The sequence below is a fragment of the Convolutriloba macropyga genome, chromosome 15, assembly GCF_964194025.1.
Source record: "Convolutriloba macropyga chromosome 15, txConMacr16.3, whole genome shotgun sequence".
Classification (NCBI taxonomy): domain Eukaryota; kingdom Metazoa; phylum Xenacoelomorpha; order Acoela; family Convolutidae; genus Convolutriloba; species Convolutriloba macropyga.
In genome coordinates, this window is record NC_134482.1 from 8,423,377 (window position 1) to 8,440,758 (window position 17,382).

General features: G+C 34.0%; 1 protein-coding gene across 1 annotated transcript in view; it reads right to left on the bottom strand.

Moving 5' to 3' along the window:
• LOC142354317 (BCAS3 microtubule associated cell migration factor-like) overlaps positions 1 to 17,382 on the bottom strand; it is a 128,338-nt gene that overhangs the window by 65,659 nt on the left and 45,297 nt on the right. The window contains exons 2-6 of the mRNA XM_075406585.1: positions 2,659 to 2,807; positions 2,117 to 2,439; positions 1,657 to 1,764; positions 1,490 to 1,566; positions 1,351 to 1,418 (exon numbers count right to left, since the gene is read on the bottom strand). Coding sequence (XP_075262700.1) covers positions 1,351 to 1,418; positions 1,490 to 1,566; positions 1,657 to 1,764; positions 2,117 to 2,439; positions 2,659 to 2,748 — 666 coding nt within the window. The 5' untranslated portion in view covers positions 2,749 to 2,807. The remainder of the gene's footprint in view (positions 1 to 1,350; positions 1,419 to 1,489; positions 1,567 to 1,656; positions 1,765 to 2,116; positions 2,440 to 2,658; positions 2,808 to 17,382) is intronic.

Sequence of the window (17,382 nt, forward strand, 5' to 3'; positions counted from 1 at the left end):
AAGTTGAATGAAATCAATTGCAAACCAAAGAAATGACGAAAATCTAAGAAAAAGCTGGAAATCATTCATTTTTTTAAATGAAAAAATCAATATAACGAATATAAATATAAGTGCCAGAACAAAGCTAGAAAGATACAAACTAAAAAGTCACGAATATGGACACAATGTAAGGAACAACGTAACAAAAAGACTAACTCGATTTTTGAAAGTTGGAAGTAAAATTTAAAAAATCAAGAAAAAGGAATACATTTCATTGTACAGCATTCGAGACATAGAAAATACGACGAGCCATCCGAGACAAAGATCAATCCTTCTGAACAGAACAAAAAAAGAAAAAGCAGAATTCAAACATATGAAACATTGAAACATTTTGCAAAAAAAATTGTCAGAAATTTTGGGACTACATTTACGAAAAAAAATTTCACTGTTTTTCAAAAACTTAACGCCAAAAGTGGTTGATTCTTATTGAAATAAAATTAAAGTCCCTCATGTTGCACAAAAAGGCTATTTCTAGTAATTAAAACCAAAATTCGAACAAAAAACAGAAAAATTGAAAAAAAACTACCAAATTCGCATATGTACAATTTTAAAACACCAAATTACATCGAGGTCGAAAGAGGACTTGAGTATAAGATTTATCAAAGGGAAGTTTTCATATTGACTGATTTTTGACAAAAAGACGGCTGGAAGATTCAAAAATAAATAAATTAAAAGAAAAAAAGCCAAAAAATTAACTAAAAACTCAAGAAATATGTGCCAATTTTGAACTTCAAAAGCTTTTTCAGGCTCTTCAAAGCACTGTGGTATCAATTTCCGAGGTTTTTATTTCAATATAGCATCAAATAACTATTATTTCCACAAAAAACTAAATTACAAGCAAAAAACTGGGCCACAGACAAAAAACGGCTGAAAACATTTATCTATATGTGCCATTCAGTCAAAAACTACTTTTCAATGTCAAAAAGTCATTCACTAAACGCAGCGCATGATCGAAAAACTTCTCTCGCACAGAAAAAAATAGTTCACACCGCAATTTTACACGCTTTCGCTTTTAACTCAAAACATCGTCTGAACGAATAGTACTTCCGGTAAAAAAAACGTTAAGAAAACCAATACTCTTCGAGTCGGAAAAACCAAGAGCACCGCAATATAGCTACGCTCAGCTTACAGCTTCGCAGCTATAACCACAAAAGGCTGTGATGATGCGGATGGCATGAGACCACACTTAGAAAGATCCCAAAAACCAACTGAGATGAGCCCAAAAAACCAAAAACCTCACGATTGTCGAAAAGACCATCGCGATTCAGATCAGTTCGGAACTTCATTCGAGAGTAAATAAGCGTTACTTACAAATCGATCTCCATAGGCCAGCCATGTAGAAGTCACACCCACGCAGTTTGTCAGAGAGGGAAAACAAGCTGAAACAAAAAAGAACGTTTGACCATTCGCATCTTATATGCTCTGGTAAATACTTGTTCATTTGACCTACATGTAACTGAGAACTTGTGTTCTAACGTAGCATTGTCGAAAACCGCAAGTCTGTCATAAAAGGTCACAACTATCACTCTGAAACGTCATCAGAACAAACGCATTACATAATCACTCACAAAACAGAGTAAATTGAGCAAATAAGCAACTTGAAGTGACTTAACTTACTCTCTTGTAGCAACGACATCCTGAATAGAACTGGTGAAGTTGAGGGAATGTATGAGCTCTCCTGAGTCTAATGATATGTATAAGAGTGTCTTGAATGATTGCTTCACTCTAAAACAAAAGGTTTGGTCAACTTTTTTAAATGCTGCAGCCTTGAGGGCGACATATTTTGAATATTACTCGTAATTCGAAATAGAAAGCCAGCTATTTTCCTTTTTGAAGACAAGTTTAAAACCTTTTACCGTTAATTCCACACTATAATTTTACCGTCTTCATAACATTTACTAAATCATCGCAGTGGATGTACACTCGAGTATGTCTCATATATTCTCAGTATTTTAGAGCAAGAAGCAGCAAAAAACAGAAAATATTCGACAAATCTCTCCGCAAAAATATTGCAAAAAAACATGCGCAGGACCTAATCAGCAGCTTAAAACACCACTTAGGGTCAAATGAAACATACCCGTTTTGAGAGGCAGTATAAGCAGCCAATGGTCGTTTTGTTAAGTATTTATCTAGACTAGCAGCATTTGGCGTTGGTTTGGGAATCTTTCTGAAAATGGTGGACGCTCCACTTCTGATTGAAAGTTGTTCCACAGCATCCCCGTGCTCAGAGACCCTCCAAATTTGTATTCCAGTAGAATACCCAATTACAACAGAAAATAACTCATTAGTTGACTTCCTCAGCTCCTCTTCATCTTTGTCAACAATATGAGCCCATAACACGGATTCATGCGAATCACCTGACACCTGGGAGTTACTTGTACGTGGATGGGTCTTAGAATTCTGAAATTATAGTAGCATTAGTAGTTGTATAAGACCCAATTCCTTTATGCGGACATGCATAAATCACCACATCAAATACGATCCCTCTTTAAGTTGAGATTTGTCAATTAAACATTGTTCAGAAATGACTGTTTGATTTTCCTAATTACAGCCGCCATGCAAACTGTGGTAACAGGGGGGTCAAGGGGGATTTTTTTACTTGTGGAATTTTGCACTTACTTGTGGAAAGAAGTCAGAAAACAGAGAAGCAACAGAGTCAACGTACGAATTTTCTTTAACCGCAGAACCCTTAACAACAACACCTGGCATTGGAAGTTGGGTACTTCAAGCAAGCTTCACTTAAACAGCCACTTTAACACCAAAAGTATCTGAAATAACCAGAAACTAATTTTCTTTGTTTTAAAAACATTAAAACGCATGTAGTCAACAGTCAGGGGTGGGAGTGGTGGGTGGAACGGTGGGAGGGGGTCTTTGGCTGCACGCGGCCCTTACGGCCCGAACTATGTGCAGGTGTTGGGCGGGGGGTGAAGTCAGGGGACTGATGGGGGGTTGTTGTGTGTGTGTGTGTGTGGGGGGGGGGGGGTGGTCAGTTTCTGTGAATCGCATACTTAGGAACTAGTGAGCTGAAAGCCCGCTTGATGCTTAATTTTCGCTGGGTGATACCTGTGTATCCCGTTTTTGAGGAAAAGTCACATGGGTCAGACGAAAAATCGGTCAAGAGATAAATCCCATTAAAAAGACCAACATGACTAATATAATTGCTCCGAATTTTATTTGAGAGCAATTAACGAAAAAATCTGCTTAATACATTGCACGCAGAACCATATAAAACTTATGCTTGATTAATTGACTACTAGCAGGCCCGCAAAATCATCACAAGAAAATCATTTAAAAGAATAGGTTTACAATTGAGATTTTTTTCGTACCAGCTCAGGCTGTAAGCCATGACCCTCGTTCAACAGCCGGAGGTATTACGTTACTTTACCGATGTGTTTGGTTTAGTATATTACCCCAAGTAAGACCAATTTTTTGCTCGAAGACTTAATTGGCTTTGCTATCTTGCATATTTAAGTACCGCTAAGACTTGTACAGATAACCAAATTCTACATGTTGGCAGAGCGCAACTCATATAATACATTAATCTACATGTTTCAGGTGCGGTAAAATATGCGAAGTTGAGGAGCTATAGCATGCAAAACAGAAAAGAGAAAGAAAGCAAAAAGGGTACAAGAGAAAGAAAGAAAAAAAGTGAGAAAAGAAAGTGAGAAAACAAAGTGAGAAAAGAAAGTGAAAACAAAGTGAGCAAACAAAGAGAGAAAAGAAAGTGAGAAAAAAAAGAGAGAAAAGAAAGTGAGAAAAGAAAGTGAGAAAAGAAAGTGAGAAAACAAAGTGAGAAACGAAAGTGAGAAGAAAACGACGAAAAGAAAGTGAAGAGAATGAGGAAAAGAAAGTGAAGAATTGAGAGAGAAAAGAAAGTGAGAAAAGAAACGAAAAAGTGAGAAGACAGAGTGAGAAAACAAAGCGAGAAAACACAGTGAGAGAACAAAGTGAGAAATGAAAATGAGAAAAGAAAGCGAGAAAAGAAAGCGAGAGAAGAAAGTGAGAAACGAAAACGAAAAGAAAGTGAAAAAAGTGAGAAAAGAAACTGAAAAGAAAGTGAGAAAAGAAAGTAAGAAAGGAAAGTGAGAAAAGATGAGAAAACAAAGTGAGAAACGAAAGTGAGAAAACGACGAAAAGAAAGTGAAGAGAATGAGGAAAAGAAAGTGAAATGAGAGAGAAAAGAAAGTGAGAAAAGAAAGGAAAAAGTGAGAAGACAGAGTTAGAAAACAAAGCGAGAAAACATAGTGAGAGAACAAAGTGAGAAATGAAAACCAGAAAAGAATGTGAGAAAAGAAAGCGAGAAAAGAAAGTGAGAAACGAAAACGTAAAGAAAGTGAAAAAAGTGAGAAAAGAAAATGAAAAGAAAGTGAGAAAAGAAAGTGAGAAAAGAACGTGAGAAAAGAAAGTGAGAAAAGAAAGTAAGAAAGGAAAGTGAGAAAAGAAGATGAGAAAAGAAAGTGACAAAAGAAAAAGGAAAAAAAGGAAGGGAAAGTGAGAAGACAACGTGAGAAAAGAAAGTGAGAACAGAAAGCGAGAAAAGAAGGTGAGAAATGAAAGCGAAAAAAGAAAGTGAGAAAAGAAAGTGGGAAACTAATGTGAGAAAAGAAAGTGACAAAAAGTGAAAGAGAGGAAGGAAAAGTGAGAAGACAAGGTGAGAAAAGAAAGTGAGAAAAGAAAGTGAGAAGAAAGTTGGAAAAGAAAGTGAGAAAAGAACGTGAGAAAAGAACGTGAGAAAAGAAAGTGAGAAAAGAAAGCGAGAAAAGAAAGTGAGAAAAGAAAGCGAAAAAAGAACGTGAGAAAAGAAAGTGAGAAAAAAAAGTGAGAAACGAATGTGAGAAAAAAAATGATAAAAAAGTGAAAAAAGAGAGGAAGAAAAAGTGAGAAGACAAGGTGAGAAAAGAAAGTGAGAAAAGAAAGTGAAAAGAAAGTGAGAAAATAAATTGAGAAAAAAAAGTGAGAAAAGAAATTGAGAAAAGAAAGTGATAAAAGAAAGGAATGAAAAGTGAGAAGACAAAGTGAGAAAACAAAGAGAGAAAAGAAAAAGAGAAAACAAAAGAAAGTGAGAAGAAAACGACGAAAAGGAAGAAAAGAAAAGAGAATGAGGAAAAGTGAAGAAATGAATGAGAAAAGGAAGTGAGAAAAGTGAGAAAAGAAAGGGAAAAAACTGAGAAGACAGAGTGAGAAAACAAAGCGAGAAAACACATTGAGAAAACAAAGTGAGAAAAAAAGTGAGAGAGCAAAGTGAGAAATGAAAATGAGAAAAGAAAGTGAGAAAAAAAAGCGAGAAAAGAAAGTGAGAAACGAAAACGAAAAGAAAGTGAAAAAATTGAGAAAAGAAAGTGAGAAAAGAAAGTGGAAAAGAAAGTGAGAAAAGAAAGTGAGAAAAGAAAGTGAGAAAAGAAAGTAAGAAAAGAAAGTGAAAACAAGAAAGGAAGGGAAAGTGAGAAGACAAAATGAGAAGAGAAAGTGAGAACAGAAAGCGAGAAAAGAAAATGAGAAAAGAAAGTTGGAAAAGAAAGTGAGAAGGGAAAGTGAGAAAAGAAAGTGAGAAAAGAAAGCGAGAAAAGAAAGTGAGAAAAGAAGGCGAAAAAAGAAAGTGAGAAAAGAAAGTGAGAAAAGAAAGTGAGAAAAGAATGTGAGAAAAGAAAGTGACAAAAAAGTGAAAAAAGAGAGGAAGAAAAAGTGAGAAGACAAGGTGAGAAAAGAAAGTGAGAAAAGAAAGTGAGAAAAGAAAGTGAAAAGAAAATGAGAAAAGAAAGCGAGAAAAGAAATTGAGAAAAGAAAGTGAGAAAAGAAAGTGACAAAAGAAAGTGAGAAAAGAAATTGAGAAAAGAAATTGATAAGAGAAATTGAAAAAAGAAAGGAAAGAAAAGTGAGAAGACAAAGTAAGAAAACAAAGAGAGAAACGAAAGTGAGAAAACAAAATGAGAAAAAAAAGTGAGAAGAAAACGACAAAAAGAAAGTGAAGAAAAGAGAATGAGGAAAAAAAGTGAAATGAAAGAGAAAAGGAAGTGAGAAAAGTGAGAAAAGAAAGGAAAAAACTGAGAAGAAAGAGTGAGAAAACAAAGCGAGAAAACACAGTGAGAAAACAAAGTGAGAAAACAAAGTGAGAGAACAAAGTGAGAAAAGAAAGTGAGAAAAGAAAGTGAGAAAGGAAAGTGAGAAAAGAAAGTGAGAAAAGAAAATGAGAAAAGATAGTAAAAGAAAGTGAAAAAAGAAAGGAAGGGAAAGTGAGAAGACAAAGTGAGAAGAAAAAGTGAGAAAAGAAAGTGAGAAAAGAAAGTGAAAAAGAATGTGAGAAAAGAAAGTGACAGAGAAGTGAAAAAAGAGAGGAAAAAATGAGAAGACAAGGTGAGAAAAGAAAGTGAGAAAAGAAAATGAGAAAAGAAAGTGAAAAAGAATGTGAGAAAAGAAAGTGACAGAGAAAAGAAAAAAGAGAGGAAAAAATGAGAAGACAAGGTGAGAAAAGAAAGTGAGAAAAAAAAATGAGAAAAAAAGTGAAAAGAAAGTGAGAAAAGAAAGCGAGAAAAGAAATTGAGAAAAGAAAGTGAGAAAAGAAAGTGACAAAAGAAAGTGAGAAACGAAAGTGAGAAAAGAAAGTGAGAAAAGAAATTGAGAAAAGAAATTGAGAAGAAAACGACGAAAAGAAAGTGAAGAAAGGAGAATGAGGAAAAAAAGTGAAATGAAAGAGAAAAGGAAGTGAGAAATGTGAGAAAAGAAAGGAAAAAACTGAGAAGACAGAGGGAGAAAACAAAGCGAGAAAACACAGTGAGAAAACAAAGTGAGAAAACAAAGTGAGAGAACAAAGTGAGAAAAGAAAGTGAGAAAAGAACGTGAGAAAAGAAAGTGAGAAAAGAAAGTGAGAAAGGAAAGTGAGAAAAGAAAGTGAGAAAAGATAGTAAGAAAAGAAAGTGAAAAAAAGAAAGGAAGGGAAAGTGCGAAGACAAAATGAGAAGAGAAAGTGAGAAAAGAAAGTGAGAAAAGAAAGTGAGAAAAGAAAGTGAGAAAAGAATGTGAGAAAAGAAAGTGACGAAAAAGTGAAAAAAATAGAGGAAGAAAAAATGAGAAGACAAGGTGAGAAAAGAAAGTGAGAAAAGAAAGTGAAAAGAAAGTGAGAAAAGAAAGCCAGAAAAAAAATTGAGAAAAGAAAGTGAGAAAAGAAAGTGAGAAACGAAAGTGAGAAAAGAAAGTGAGAAAAGAAATTGAGAAAAGAAAGTGAAAAAAGAAAGGAAGGAAAAGCGAGAAAAAAGAGAGAAAAGAAAGTGAGAAAAAAAATGAGAAAAGAAAGTGAGAAGAAAGCGACGAAAAAAAAGTGAAGAAAAGAGAATGAGGAAAAAAAAGAAATGAAAGAGAAAAGGAAGTGAGAAAAGTAAGGAAAAAACTGAGAAGACAGAGTGAGAAAACAAAGCGAGAAAACACAGTGAGAAAACAAAGTGAGAAAACAAAGTAAGAGAACAAAGTGAGAAAAGAAAGTGAGAAAAGAAAGTGAGAAAAGAACGTGAGAAAAGAAAGTGAGAAAGGAAAGTGAGAAAAGAAAGTGAGAAAAGAAAGTGAGAAAAGATAGTAAGAAAAGAAAGTGAATAAAAGATGGGAAGGGAAAGTGAGAAGACAACGTGAGAAGAGAAAATGAGAACAGAAAGCGAGAAAAGAAAATGAGAAAAGAAAGTGACAAAAGAAAGCGAGAAAAGAAAGTGAGAAAAGAAATTGAGAAAAGCGAAGAAAAGATAGTGAGAAAAGAAATTGAAAAGAAGAAAGTGAAAAATGAAAGGAAAGAAAAGTGAGAAGACAAAGTGAGAAAACAAAATGAGAAAAGAAAGTGAGAAGAAAACGACGAAAAGAAAGTGAAGAAAAGAGAATGAGGAAAAAAAAGTGAAATGAAAGAGAAAAGGAAGTGAGAAAAGTGATAAAAGAAAGGAAAAAACTGAGAAGACAGAGTGAGAAAACAAAGCGAGAAAACACAGTGAGAAAACAAAGTGAGAAAACAAAGTGAGAGAACAAAGTGAGAAAAGAAAGTGGGAAAAGAACGCGCGAAAAGAAAGTGTGAAAGGAAAGTGAGAAAGGAAAGTGAGATAAGAAAGTGAAAAAAGATAGTAAGAAAAGAAAGTGAAAAAAAAGGAAGGGAAAGTGAGAAGACAAAGTGAGAAAAGAAAGTGAGAAGAGAAAGTGAGAAAAGAAAGTGAGAAAAGAATGTGAGAAAAGAGAGTGAGAACAGAAAGCGAGAAAAGAAAGTGAGAAAAGAAAGCGAGAAAAGAAAGTGAGAAAAGAAAGCGAGAGAAGAAGGTGAGAAAAGAAAGTGAGAAAAGAAAGCGAAAAAATAAAGTGAGAAAAGAAAGTGAGAAAGGAAAGTGAGAAACGAATGTGAGAAAAGAAAGTGCCAAAAAAGTGAAAAAAGAGAGGAAGGAAAAGTGAGAAGACAAGGTGAGAAAAGAAAGTGAGAAAAGAAAGTGAGAGAAGTTAGCGAGAAGAGAAAGTGAGAAAAGAAAGTGAAAAAAAGAAAGGAAGGGAAAGTGAGAGGACAAAGTGAGAAAAGAAAGTGAGAAAAGAAAGTGAGAAAAGAAATTGAGAAAACAAAGTGAGAGAACAAAGTGAGAAAAGAAAGTGAGAAAAGAACGCGAGAAAAGAAAGTGAGAAAGGAAAGTGAGAAAGGAAAGTGAGAAAAGAAAGTGAGAAAGGATAGTAAGAAATGAAAGCGAAAAAAAGATAGTGAGAAAAGAAAGTGAGAAAAGAAAGTGAGAAACGAATGTGAGAAAAGAAAGTGACAAAAACTGAAAGAGGAAGGAAAAGTGAGAAGACAAGGTGGGAAAAGAAAGTGAGAAAAGAAAATGAGAAAAGAAAGTGACAAAAGAAAGCGAGAAAAGAAAGTGAGAAATGAAAGCGAAAAAAAAGATAGTGAGAAAAGAAAGTGAGAAAAGAAAGTGAGAAACGAATGTGAGAAAAGAAAATGACAAAAAAGTGAGAGAGGAAGGAAAAGTGAGAAGACAAGGTGAGAAAAGAAAGTGAGAAAAGAAAGTGAGAGAAGATAGTGAGAAGAGATAGTGAGAAAAGGAAGTGAAAATAAGAAAGGAAGGGAAAGTGAGAAGACAAACTGAGAAAAGAAAGTGAGAAAAATGTGAGAAAAGAGAATGAGGAAAAAAAATGAAATGAAAGAGAAAAGGAAGTGAGAAAAGTGACAAAAGAAAGAAAAAACTGAGAAGACAGAGTTAGAAAACAAAGCGAGAAAACACAGTGAGAAAACAAAGTGAGAAAACAAAGTGAGAGAACAAAGTGAGAAAAGAAAGTGAGAAAAGAACGCGAGAAAAGAAAGTGAGAAAGGAAAGTGAGAAAGGAAAGTGAGAAAAGATAGTAAGAAAAGAAAGTGAAAAAAAGAAAGGAAGGGAAAGTGAGAAGAGAAAGTGAGAAGAGAAAGTGAGAAAAGAAAATGAGAAAAGAAAGTGACAAAAGAAAGCGAGAAAAGAAAGTGAGAAATGAAAGCGCAAAAAAGATAGTGAGAAAAGAAAGTGAGAAAAGAAAGCGAAAAAATAAAGTGAGAAAAGAAAGTGAGAAAGGAAAGTGAGAAACGAATGTGAGAAAAGAAAGTGCCAAAAAAGTGAAAAAAGAGAGGAAGGAAAAGTGAGAAGACAAGGTGAGAAAAGAAAGTGAAGACAAAGTGAGAAAGGAAAGCGAGAAAAAAAATTGAGAAAAGAAAGTGAGAAAAGAAAGTGAGAAACGAAAGTGAGAAAAGAAAGTGAGATAACAAAGTGAGAGAACAAAGTGAGAAAAGAAAGTGAGAAAAGAAAGTGAGAAAAGAAAGTGAGAAAAGAAAGTGAGAAAGGAAAATGAGAAAAGAAAGTGAGAAAAGAAAGTGAAAAAAGATAGTAAGAAAAGAAAGGAAGGGAAAGTGAGAAGACAAATTGAGAAGAGAAAGTGAGAACAGAAAGCGAGAAAAGAAAATGAGAAAAGAAAGTAACAAAAGAATGCGGGAAAAGAAAGTGAGAAATGAAAGCGAAAAAAAGATAGTGAGAAAAGAAAATGAGAAGAGAAAGTGAGAAAAGAAAGCGAGAAAAGAAAGTGAGAAAAGAAAGCGAGAAGAGAAAGTGAGAAAAGAAAGTGAGAAAAGAGAGTGAGAACAGAAAGCGAGAAAAGAAAGTGAGAAAAGAAAGTGAGAAAAGAAAGCGAAAGAAAGTGAGAAAAGAAAGCGAAAAAATAAAGTGAGAAAAGAAAGTGAGAAAGGAAATTGAGAAACGAATGTGAGAAAAGAAATTGCCAAAAAAAAAGATAAAAGAGAGGAAAGAAAAGTGAGAAGACAAGGTGAGAAAAGAAAGTGAGAAAAGAAAGTGAACACAAAGTGAGAAAAGAAAGCGAGAAAAAAAAAATGAGAAAAGAAAGTGAGAAAAGAAAGTGAGATACGAAACTGAGAAAAGAAAGTGAGATAACAAAGTGAGAGAACAAAGTGAGAAAAGAAAGTGAGAAAAGAACGTGAGAAAAGAAAGTGAGAAAAGAAAGTGAGAAAGGAAAGTGAGAAAAGAAAGTGAGAAAAGAAAGTGAAAAAAGATAGTAAGAAAAGAAAGTGAAAAAAAGAAAGGAAGGGAAAGTGAGAAGACAAATTGAGAAGAGAAAGTGAGAAAAGAAAGTGAACACAAAGTGAGAAAAGAAAGCGAGAAAAAAATTCAGAAAAGAAAGTGAGAAAAGAAAGTTAGAAACGAAAGTGAGAAAAGAAAGTGAGATAACAAAGTGAGAGAACAAAGTGAGAAAAGAAAGTGAGAAAAGAAAGCGAAAAAATGCAGTGAGAAAAGAAAGTGAGAAAGGAAAGTGAGAAACGAATGTGAGAAAAGAAAGTGCCAAAAAAAAGAAAAAAGAGAGGAAGGAAAAGTGAGAAGACAAGGTGAGAAAAGAAAGTGAGAAAAGAAAGTGAACACAAAGTGAGAAAAGAAAGCGAGAAAAAAAAATTGAGAAAAGAAAGTGAGAAAAGAAAGTGAGAAACGAAAGTGAGAAAGAAAGTGAGATAACAAAGTGAGAAAAGAAAGTGAGAAAGGAAAGTGAGAAAAGAAAGTGAGAAAAGAAAGTGAAAAAAGATAGTAAGAAAAGAAAGTGAAAAAAAGAAAGGAAGGGAAAGTGAGAAGACAAATTGAGAAGAGAAAGTGAGAAAAGAAAGTGAACACAAAGTGAGAAAAGAAAGCGAGAAAAAAATTGAGAAAAGAAAGTGAGAAAAGAAAGTGAGAAACGAAAGTGAGAAAAGAAAGAGAGATAACAAAATGAGAGAACAAAGTGAGAAAAGAAAGTGAGAAAAGAAAGCGAAAAAATAAAGTGAGAAATTAAAGTGAGAAAGGAAAGTGAGAAACGAATGTGAGAAAAGAAAGTGCCGAAAAAAAGAAAAAAGACAGGAAGGAAAAGTGAGAAGACAAGGTGAGAAAAGAAAGTGAGAAAAGAAAGTGAACACAAAGTGAGAAAAGAAAGCGAGAAAAAAAATTGAGAAAAGAAAGTGAGAAAAGAAAGTGAGAAACGAAAGTGAGAAAAGAAAGTGAGATAACAAAGTGAGAGAACAAAGTGAGAAAAGAAAGTGAGAAAAGAACGTGAGAAAAGAAAGTAACAAAAAAAGCGAGAAAAGAAAGCGAAAGAAAGTGAGAAAAGAAAGCGAAAAAATAGAGTGAGAAAAAAAAGTGAGAAAGGAAAGTGAGAAACGAATGTGAGAAAAGAAAGTGCCAAAAAAGTGAAAGAGAGGAAGGAAAAGTGAGAAGACAAAGTGAGAAAAAAAGTGAGAAAAGAAAGCGAGAAGGGAATGTGAGAAAAGAAAGAGAGAAAAGAAAGTGAGAAAAGAAAGTGACAACAGAAAGCGAGAAAAGAAAGTGAGAAAAGAAAGAGAGAAAAGAAAGTGAGAAGGGAAAGTGAGAAAAGAAAGAGAGAAAAGAAAGTGAGAAAAGAAAGTGACAACAGAAAGCGAGAAAACAAAGTGAGAAAAAAAAGAGAGAAAAGAAAGTGAGAAAAGAAAGTGAGAAACCAATGTGAGAAAAGAAAGTGAGAAAAGAACGTGAGAAAAGAAAGTGAGAAAAGAAAGTGAGAAAGGAAAGTGAGAAAAGAAAATGACAAAAAAAGTGAAAAAAGATAGTAACAAATGAAAGTGAATAAAAAAGAAAGGAAGCGAAAGTGAGAAGACAAATTGAGAAGAGAAAGTGAGAAAAGAATAACAATGTGAGAGAACAAAGTGAGAAAAGAAAGTGAGAAAAGAAAGTGAGAAAAAAAGTAACAAAAAAAGCGATAAAAGAAAGTGAGAAAAGAAAGTGAGAAATGAAAGCGAAAAAAAATAGTGAGAAAAGAAAGTGAGAAGAGAAAGTGAGAAACGAATGTGAGAAAAGAAAGTGACAAAAAAGTGAAAGAGAGGAAGGAAAAGTGAGAAGACAAGGTGAGAAAAGAAAGTGAGAAAAGAAAGTGAGAAAAGATAGTGAGAAGAGATAGTGAGAAAAGAAAGTGAAAAAAAGAAAGGAAGGGAAAGTGAGAAGACAAAGTGAGAAAAGAAAGTGAGAAAAGAAAGCGAGAAGGGAAAGTGAGAAAAGAAAGAGAGAAAAGAAAGTGAGAAAAGAAAGTGACAACAGAAAGCGAGAAAAGAAAGTGAGAAAAGAAAGAGAGAAAAGAAAGTGAGAAGGGAAAGTGCGAAAAGAAAGAGAGAAAAGAAAGTGAGAAAAGAAAGTGACAACAGAAAGCGAGAAAAGAAAGTGAGAAAAGAAAGAGAGAAAAGAAAGTGAGAAAAGAAAGTGAGAAACCAATGTGAGAAAAGAAAGTGAGAAATGAACGTGAGAAAAGAAAGTGAGAAAAGAAAGTGAGAAAGGAAAGTGAGAAAAGAAAATGACAAAAAAAGTGAAAAAAGATAGTAAGAAATGAAAGTGAAAAAAAAGAAAGGAAGCGAAAGTGAGAAGACAAATTGAGAAGAGAAAGTGAGAAAAGAATAACAAAGTGAGAGAACAAAGTGAGAAAAGAAAGTGAGAAAAGAACGTGAGAAAAAAAGTAACAAAAAAAAGCGAGAAAAGAAAGTGAGAAAAGAAAGTGAGAAATGAAAGCGAAAAAAAATAGTGAGAAAAGAAAGTGAGAAGAGAAAGTGAGAAACGAATGTGAGAAAAGAAAGTGACAAAAAAGTGAAAGAGAGGAAGGAAAAGTGAGAAGACAAGGTGAGAAAAGAAAGTGAGAAAAGATAGTGAGAAGAGATAGTGAGAAAAGAAAGTGAAAAAAAGAAAAGAAGGGAAAGTGAGAAGACAAAGTGAGAAAAGAAAGTGAGAAAAGAAAGCGAGAAGGGAAAGTGAGAAAAGAAAGTGAGAAAAGAAAGTGAGAAAAGAAAGTGAGAACAGAAAGCGAGAAAAGAAAGTGAGAAAAGAAAGAGAGAAAAGAAAGTGAGAAAAGAAAGTGAGAAACCAATGTGAGAAAAGAAAGTGACAAAAAAGTGAAAAAAGAGAGGAAGGAAAAGTGAGAAGACAAGGTAAGAAAAGAAAGTGAGAAAAGAAAGTGAACACAAAGTGAGAAAGAAAGCGAGAAAAAAATTGAGAAAAGAAAGTGAGAAAAGAAAGTGAGAAACGAAAGTGAGAAAAGAAATTGAGAAAAGAAAGTGAAAAGAGAAAGGAAGGAAAAGTGAGAAGACAAAGTGAGAAAAGGAAGTGAGAACAGAAAGTGAAAAAGAAAGTGAGAAAAGAAATTGAGAAAAGAAAGTAAAAAGAGAAAGGAAGGAAAAGTGAGAAGACAAAGTGAGAAAAGGAAGTGAGAAAAGAAGGTGAAAAAGAAAGTGAGAAAAGAAAGCAAGAAAAGAAAGTGAGAAAAGGAAGTGAGAAAAGAAAGTGAGAAAAGAAATTGAAAAAAGAAAGTGAGAAAAGAAATTGAGAAAAGAAAGTGAAAAAAGAAAGTGAGAAATGAAAGCGAGAAAAGAAAGTGAGAAAAGAAAGTGAGAAAAGAAAGTGAGAAAGGAAAGTGAGAAAAGAAAATGACAAAAAAAGTGAAAAAAGATAGTAAGAAATGAAAGTGAAAAAAAAGAAAGAAAGCGAAAGTGAGAAGACAAATTGAGAAGAGAAAGTGAGAAAAGAATAACAAAGTGAGAGAACAAAGTGAGAAAAGAAAGTGAGAAAAGAACGTGAGAAAAAAAGTAACAAAAAAAAGCGAGAAAAGAAAGTGAGAAGAGAAAGTGAGAAACGAATGTGAGAAAAGAAAGTGACAAAAAAGTGAAAGAGAGGAAGGAAAAGTGAGAAGACAAGTTGAGAAAAGAAAGTGAGAAAAGAAAGTGAGAAAAGATAGTGAGAAGAGATAGTGAGAAAAGAAAGTGAAAAAAAGAAAGGAAGGGAAAGTGAGAAGACAAAGTGAGAAAAGAAAGTGAGAAAAGAAAGCGAGAAGGGAAAGTGAGAAAAGAAAGTGAGAAAAGAAAGTGAGAAAAGAAAGTGAGAACAGAAAGCGAGAAAAGAAAGTGAGAAAAGAAAGAGAGAAAAGAAAGTGAGAAAAGAAAGTGAGAAACCAATGTGAGAAAAAAAAGTGACAAAAAAGTGAAAAAAGAGAGGAAGGAAAAGTGAGAAGACAAGGTAAGAAAAGAAAGTGAGAAAAGAAAGTGAACACAAAGTGAGAAAGAAAGCGAGAAAAAAATTGAGAAAAGAAAGTGAGAAAAGAAAGTGAGAAACGAAAGTGAGAAAAGAAATTGAGAAAAGAAAGTGAAAAGAGAAAGGAAGGAAAAGTGAGAAGACAAAGTGAGAAAAGGAAGTGAGAACAGAAAGTGAAAAAGAAAGTGAGAAAAGAAATTGAGAAAAGAAAGTAAAAAGAGAAAGGAAGGAAAAGTGAGAAGACAAAGTGAGAAAAGGAAGTGAGAAAACAAGGTGAAAAAGAAAGTGAGAAAAGAAAGCAAGAAAAGAAAGTGAGAAAAGGAAGTGAGAAAAGAAAGTGAGAAAAGAAATTGAAAAAAGAAAGTGAGAAAAGAAATTGAGAAAAGAAAGTGAAAAAAGAAAGTGAGAAATGAAAGCGAGAAAAGAAAGTGAGAAAAGAAAGTGAGAAAAGAAAGTGAGAAACGAAAATGAGAAAAGAAATTGAGAAAAGAAAGTGAAAAGAGAAAGGAAGGAAAAGTGAGAAGACAAAGTGAGAAAAGGAAGTGAGAAAAGAAAGTGAAAAAGAAAGTGAGAAAAGAAATTGAGAAAAGAAAGTGAAAAGAGAAAGGAAGGAAAAGTGAGAAGACAAAGTGAGAAAAGGAAGTGAGAAAAGAAAGTGAAAAAGAAAGTGAGAAAAGAAAGCAAGAAAAGAAAGTGAGAAAAGGAAGTGAGAAAAGAAAGTGAGAAAAGAAATTGAGAAAAGACAGTGAGAAAAGAAATTGAGAAAAGAAAGTGAAAAAAGAAAGTGAGAAATGAAAGCGAGAAAAGAAAGTGAGAAAAGAAAGTGAGAAAAGGAAGTGAGAAAAAAAGTGAGGGTACCCGGCTAGGATTCGAACCCTCGCACCTCAGAATAGCAGTCCTCCATCTTACCAACTGCACTATAACGACTACAAACCACCGTTTCTCACAATTGCTTATATCGAATCAATAACATATTTCAGATTGAGAGCATTTGAGATCACACAAAAATCAAAAAGTAAAGCGTGAAAAACTTAGTTGAAATCTAAGAGTGTTCTAGAATCGCGCAGAATCTGTCAAGCTAAAACTTTGCAGAAAAACACACGTTTACAATAAGAACTTCAAACTTAGTTCGAGAGAATTCAAGAAACACGTAGTACCCAGGACAGTAAATCCTCCCTCTGGGCGAGCATACTTTTAAGCCCACTTAGCCTCGTGGTAACTGCACCTGACTAACAGTCTTTTGTCCCGGTTTCGAGTCTCACCCATCTACTTTGAGCCTTTTAGGTCATTGACCTCTCTCGATATGTTCGCTTAAACATGCTACTCAATGCGGCTCTTAAACATGCGCTTCGAGAGGCCCCTTAAACATGCAAAAATGTTGTCCCACTTTAGAGCTCACGCATTTAATATATAGGATTGCAGAGAAAAAAATGATCTGCTGTTGTGGTTGCGCGCAAAACATATGGTGAAATATAACAAGGCAAAAAAAACTGTTGGAGGTCACAATCCAAAATTCGGTTCCAATCCAGTTGACTAAAATGCCAGCTGATGTCTTTAGTACTCATCGCGCATGTTAATCAAAGGCGTCTGTTTTTGTATATGTATCGCTTCCACAGAGATGAGCTTCAGTGATCAATTATTGTTAGGTAAAATTAACATTCTCTTGCATGCTGTGACATCCTCTTGATTATATGTCTGCAAGTTCACCTGCAGACAGTAAAATTACTTCAGTAAAAACGATTCATAAACAACCGGCGATTTTAGCAGCCAAGTTTCCTAGTTGTTTAGACCCTTGTAAGAGGCGTTAATTTTTAAGATTTTGTATTGAGTCTGATGCTTACTTGGCCCCCCTTTGGTAGAAAAGAGTGACTGCATCCCTCTGGTCTAGAAAAATTTCTGATTTGCATGTGCAATTGTTTTTCTCTGGTCTCAATTATGTTTTTAATTGTCTCATTTAAAAGAGTTTAAGCCCAATTTTTTGGATATAGAAGTTTCCGCTGTGTTTGTTGTGACTTACGGAATTCTTCAGAGTGCAATAAGCTCCTCTAAACTAACTCTTTAGCATTATATGGAGTTAGCTACTACCACAGTTGGGTTGTTTCAGTTGGTAGAGCTTAGAGGACTCGACCAACTGAAACAACGAAACTGACATATCTTTTGAATTTCTACCATCTGAGCTAACCACTCTATTAAACCTTAATTTATTTAACCCACCTTTTCTTCAACATTAATTTACTACATTTTAAACGAGTACCAGGCTCAATTAGCCAAACATCAACTACTGCCCAAGGGCAGCTCCGATAAAAGGATTTTAATTTGCCATTAGATCTTGGTATTAACTTATTACTGTTATTATTATCTAATTAGAACTTATTAAATTGTGTCTTTCATTTGAAATAGTTGAGTTTGGCTGTTGGGTGACTTTTGCATAAGGGTTATAGAGACCAGCTCCTGTATTGTAATTGTCATCAGTACAAGTTATGCATTTATAAAGCACTCTACTGACAATTCACGAAATACATGTTCGCAAACCAACACGATTTTTAAGGAAAAGATCAGTTCTGACAAATATGTTGTGCTTTTTGAAAATAATTTTTGAAGTGTTGAATTATAGTGTTGATAAGGAGGTTTATGCTTTTTACCATGAATTTTTAAACGCAATTGACAGAGCACCTCATTACGAGCAGTTGAAAGAAGTTAGCAAAAATTGAATTGGAGAGTATATCTTGGAAACGATTTTCGACTACCTAACGGAAAGGAAACAAAACATAAGGATGGAAAAAATCGAATCAGGCGAAATAGAAGT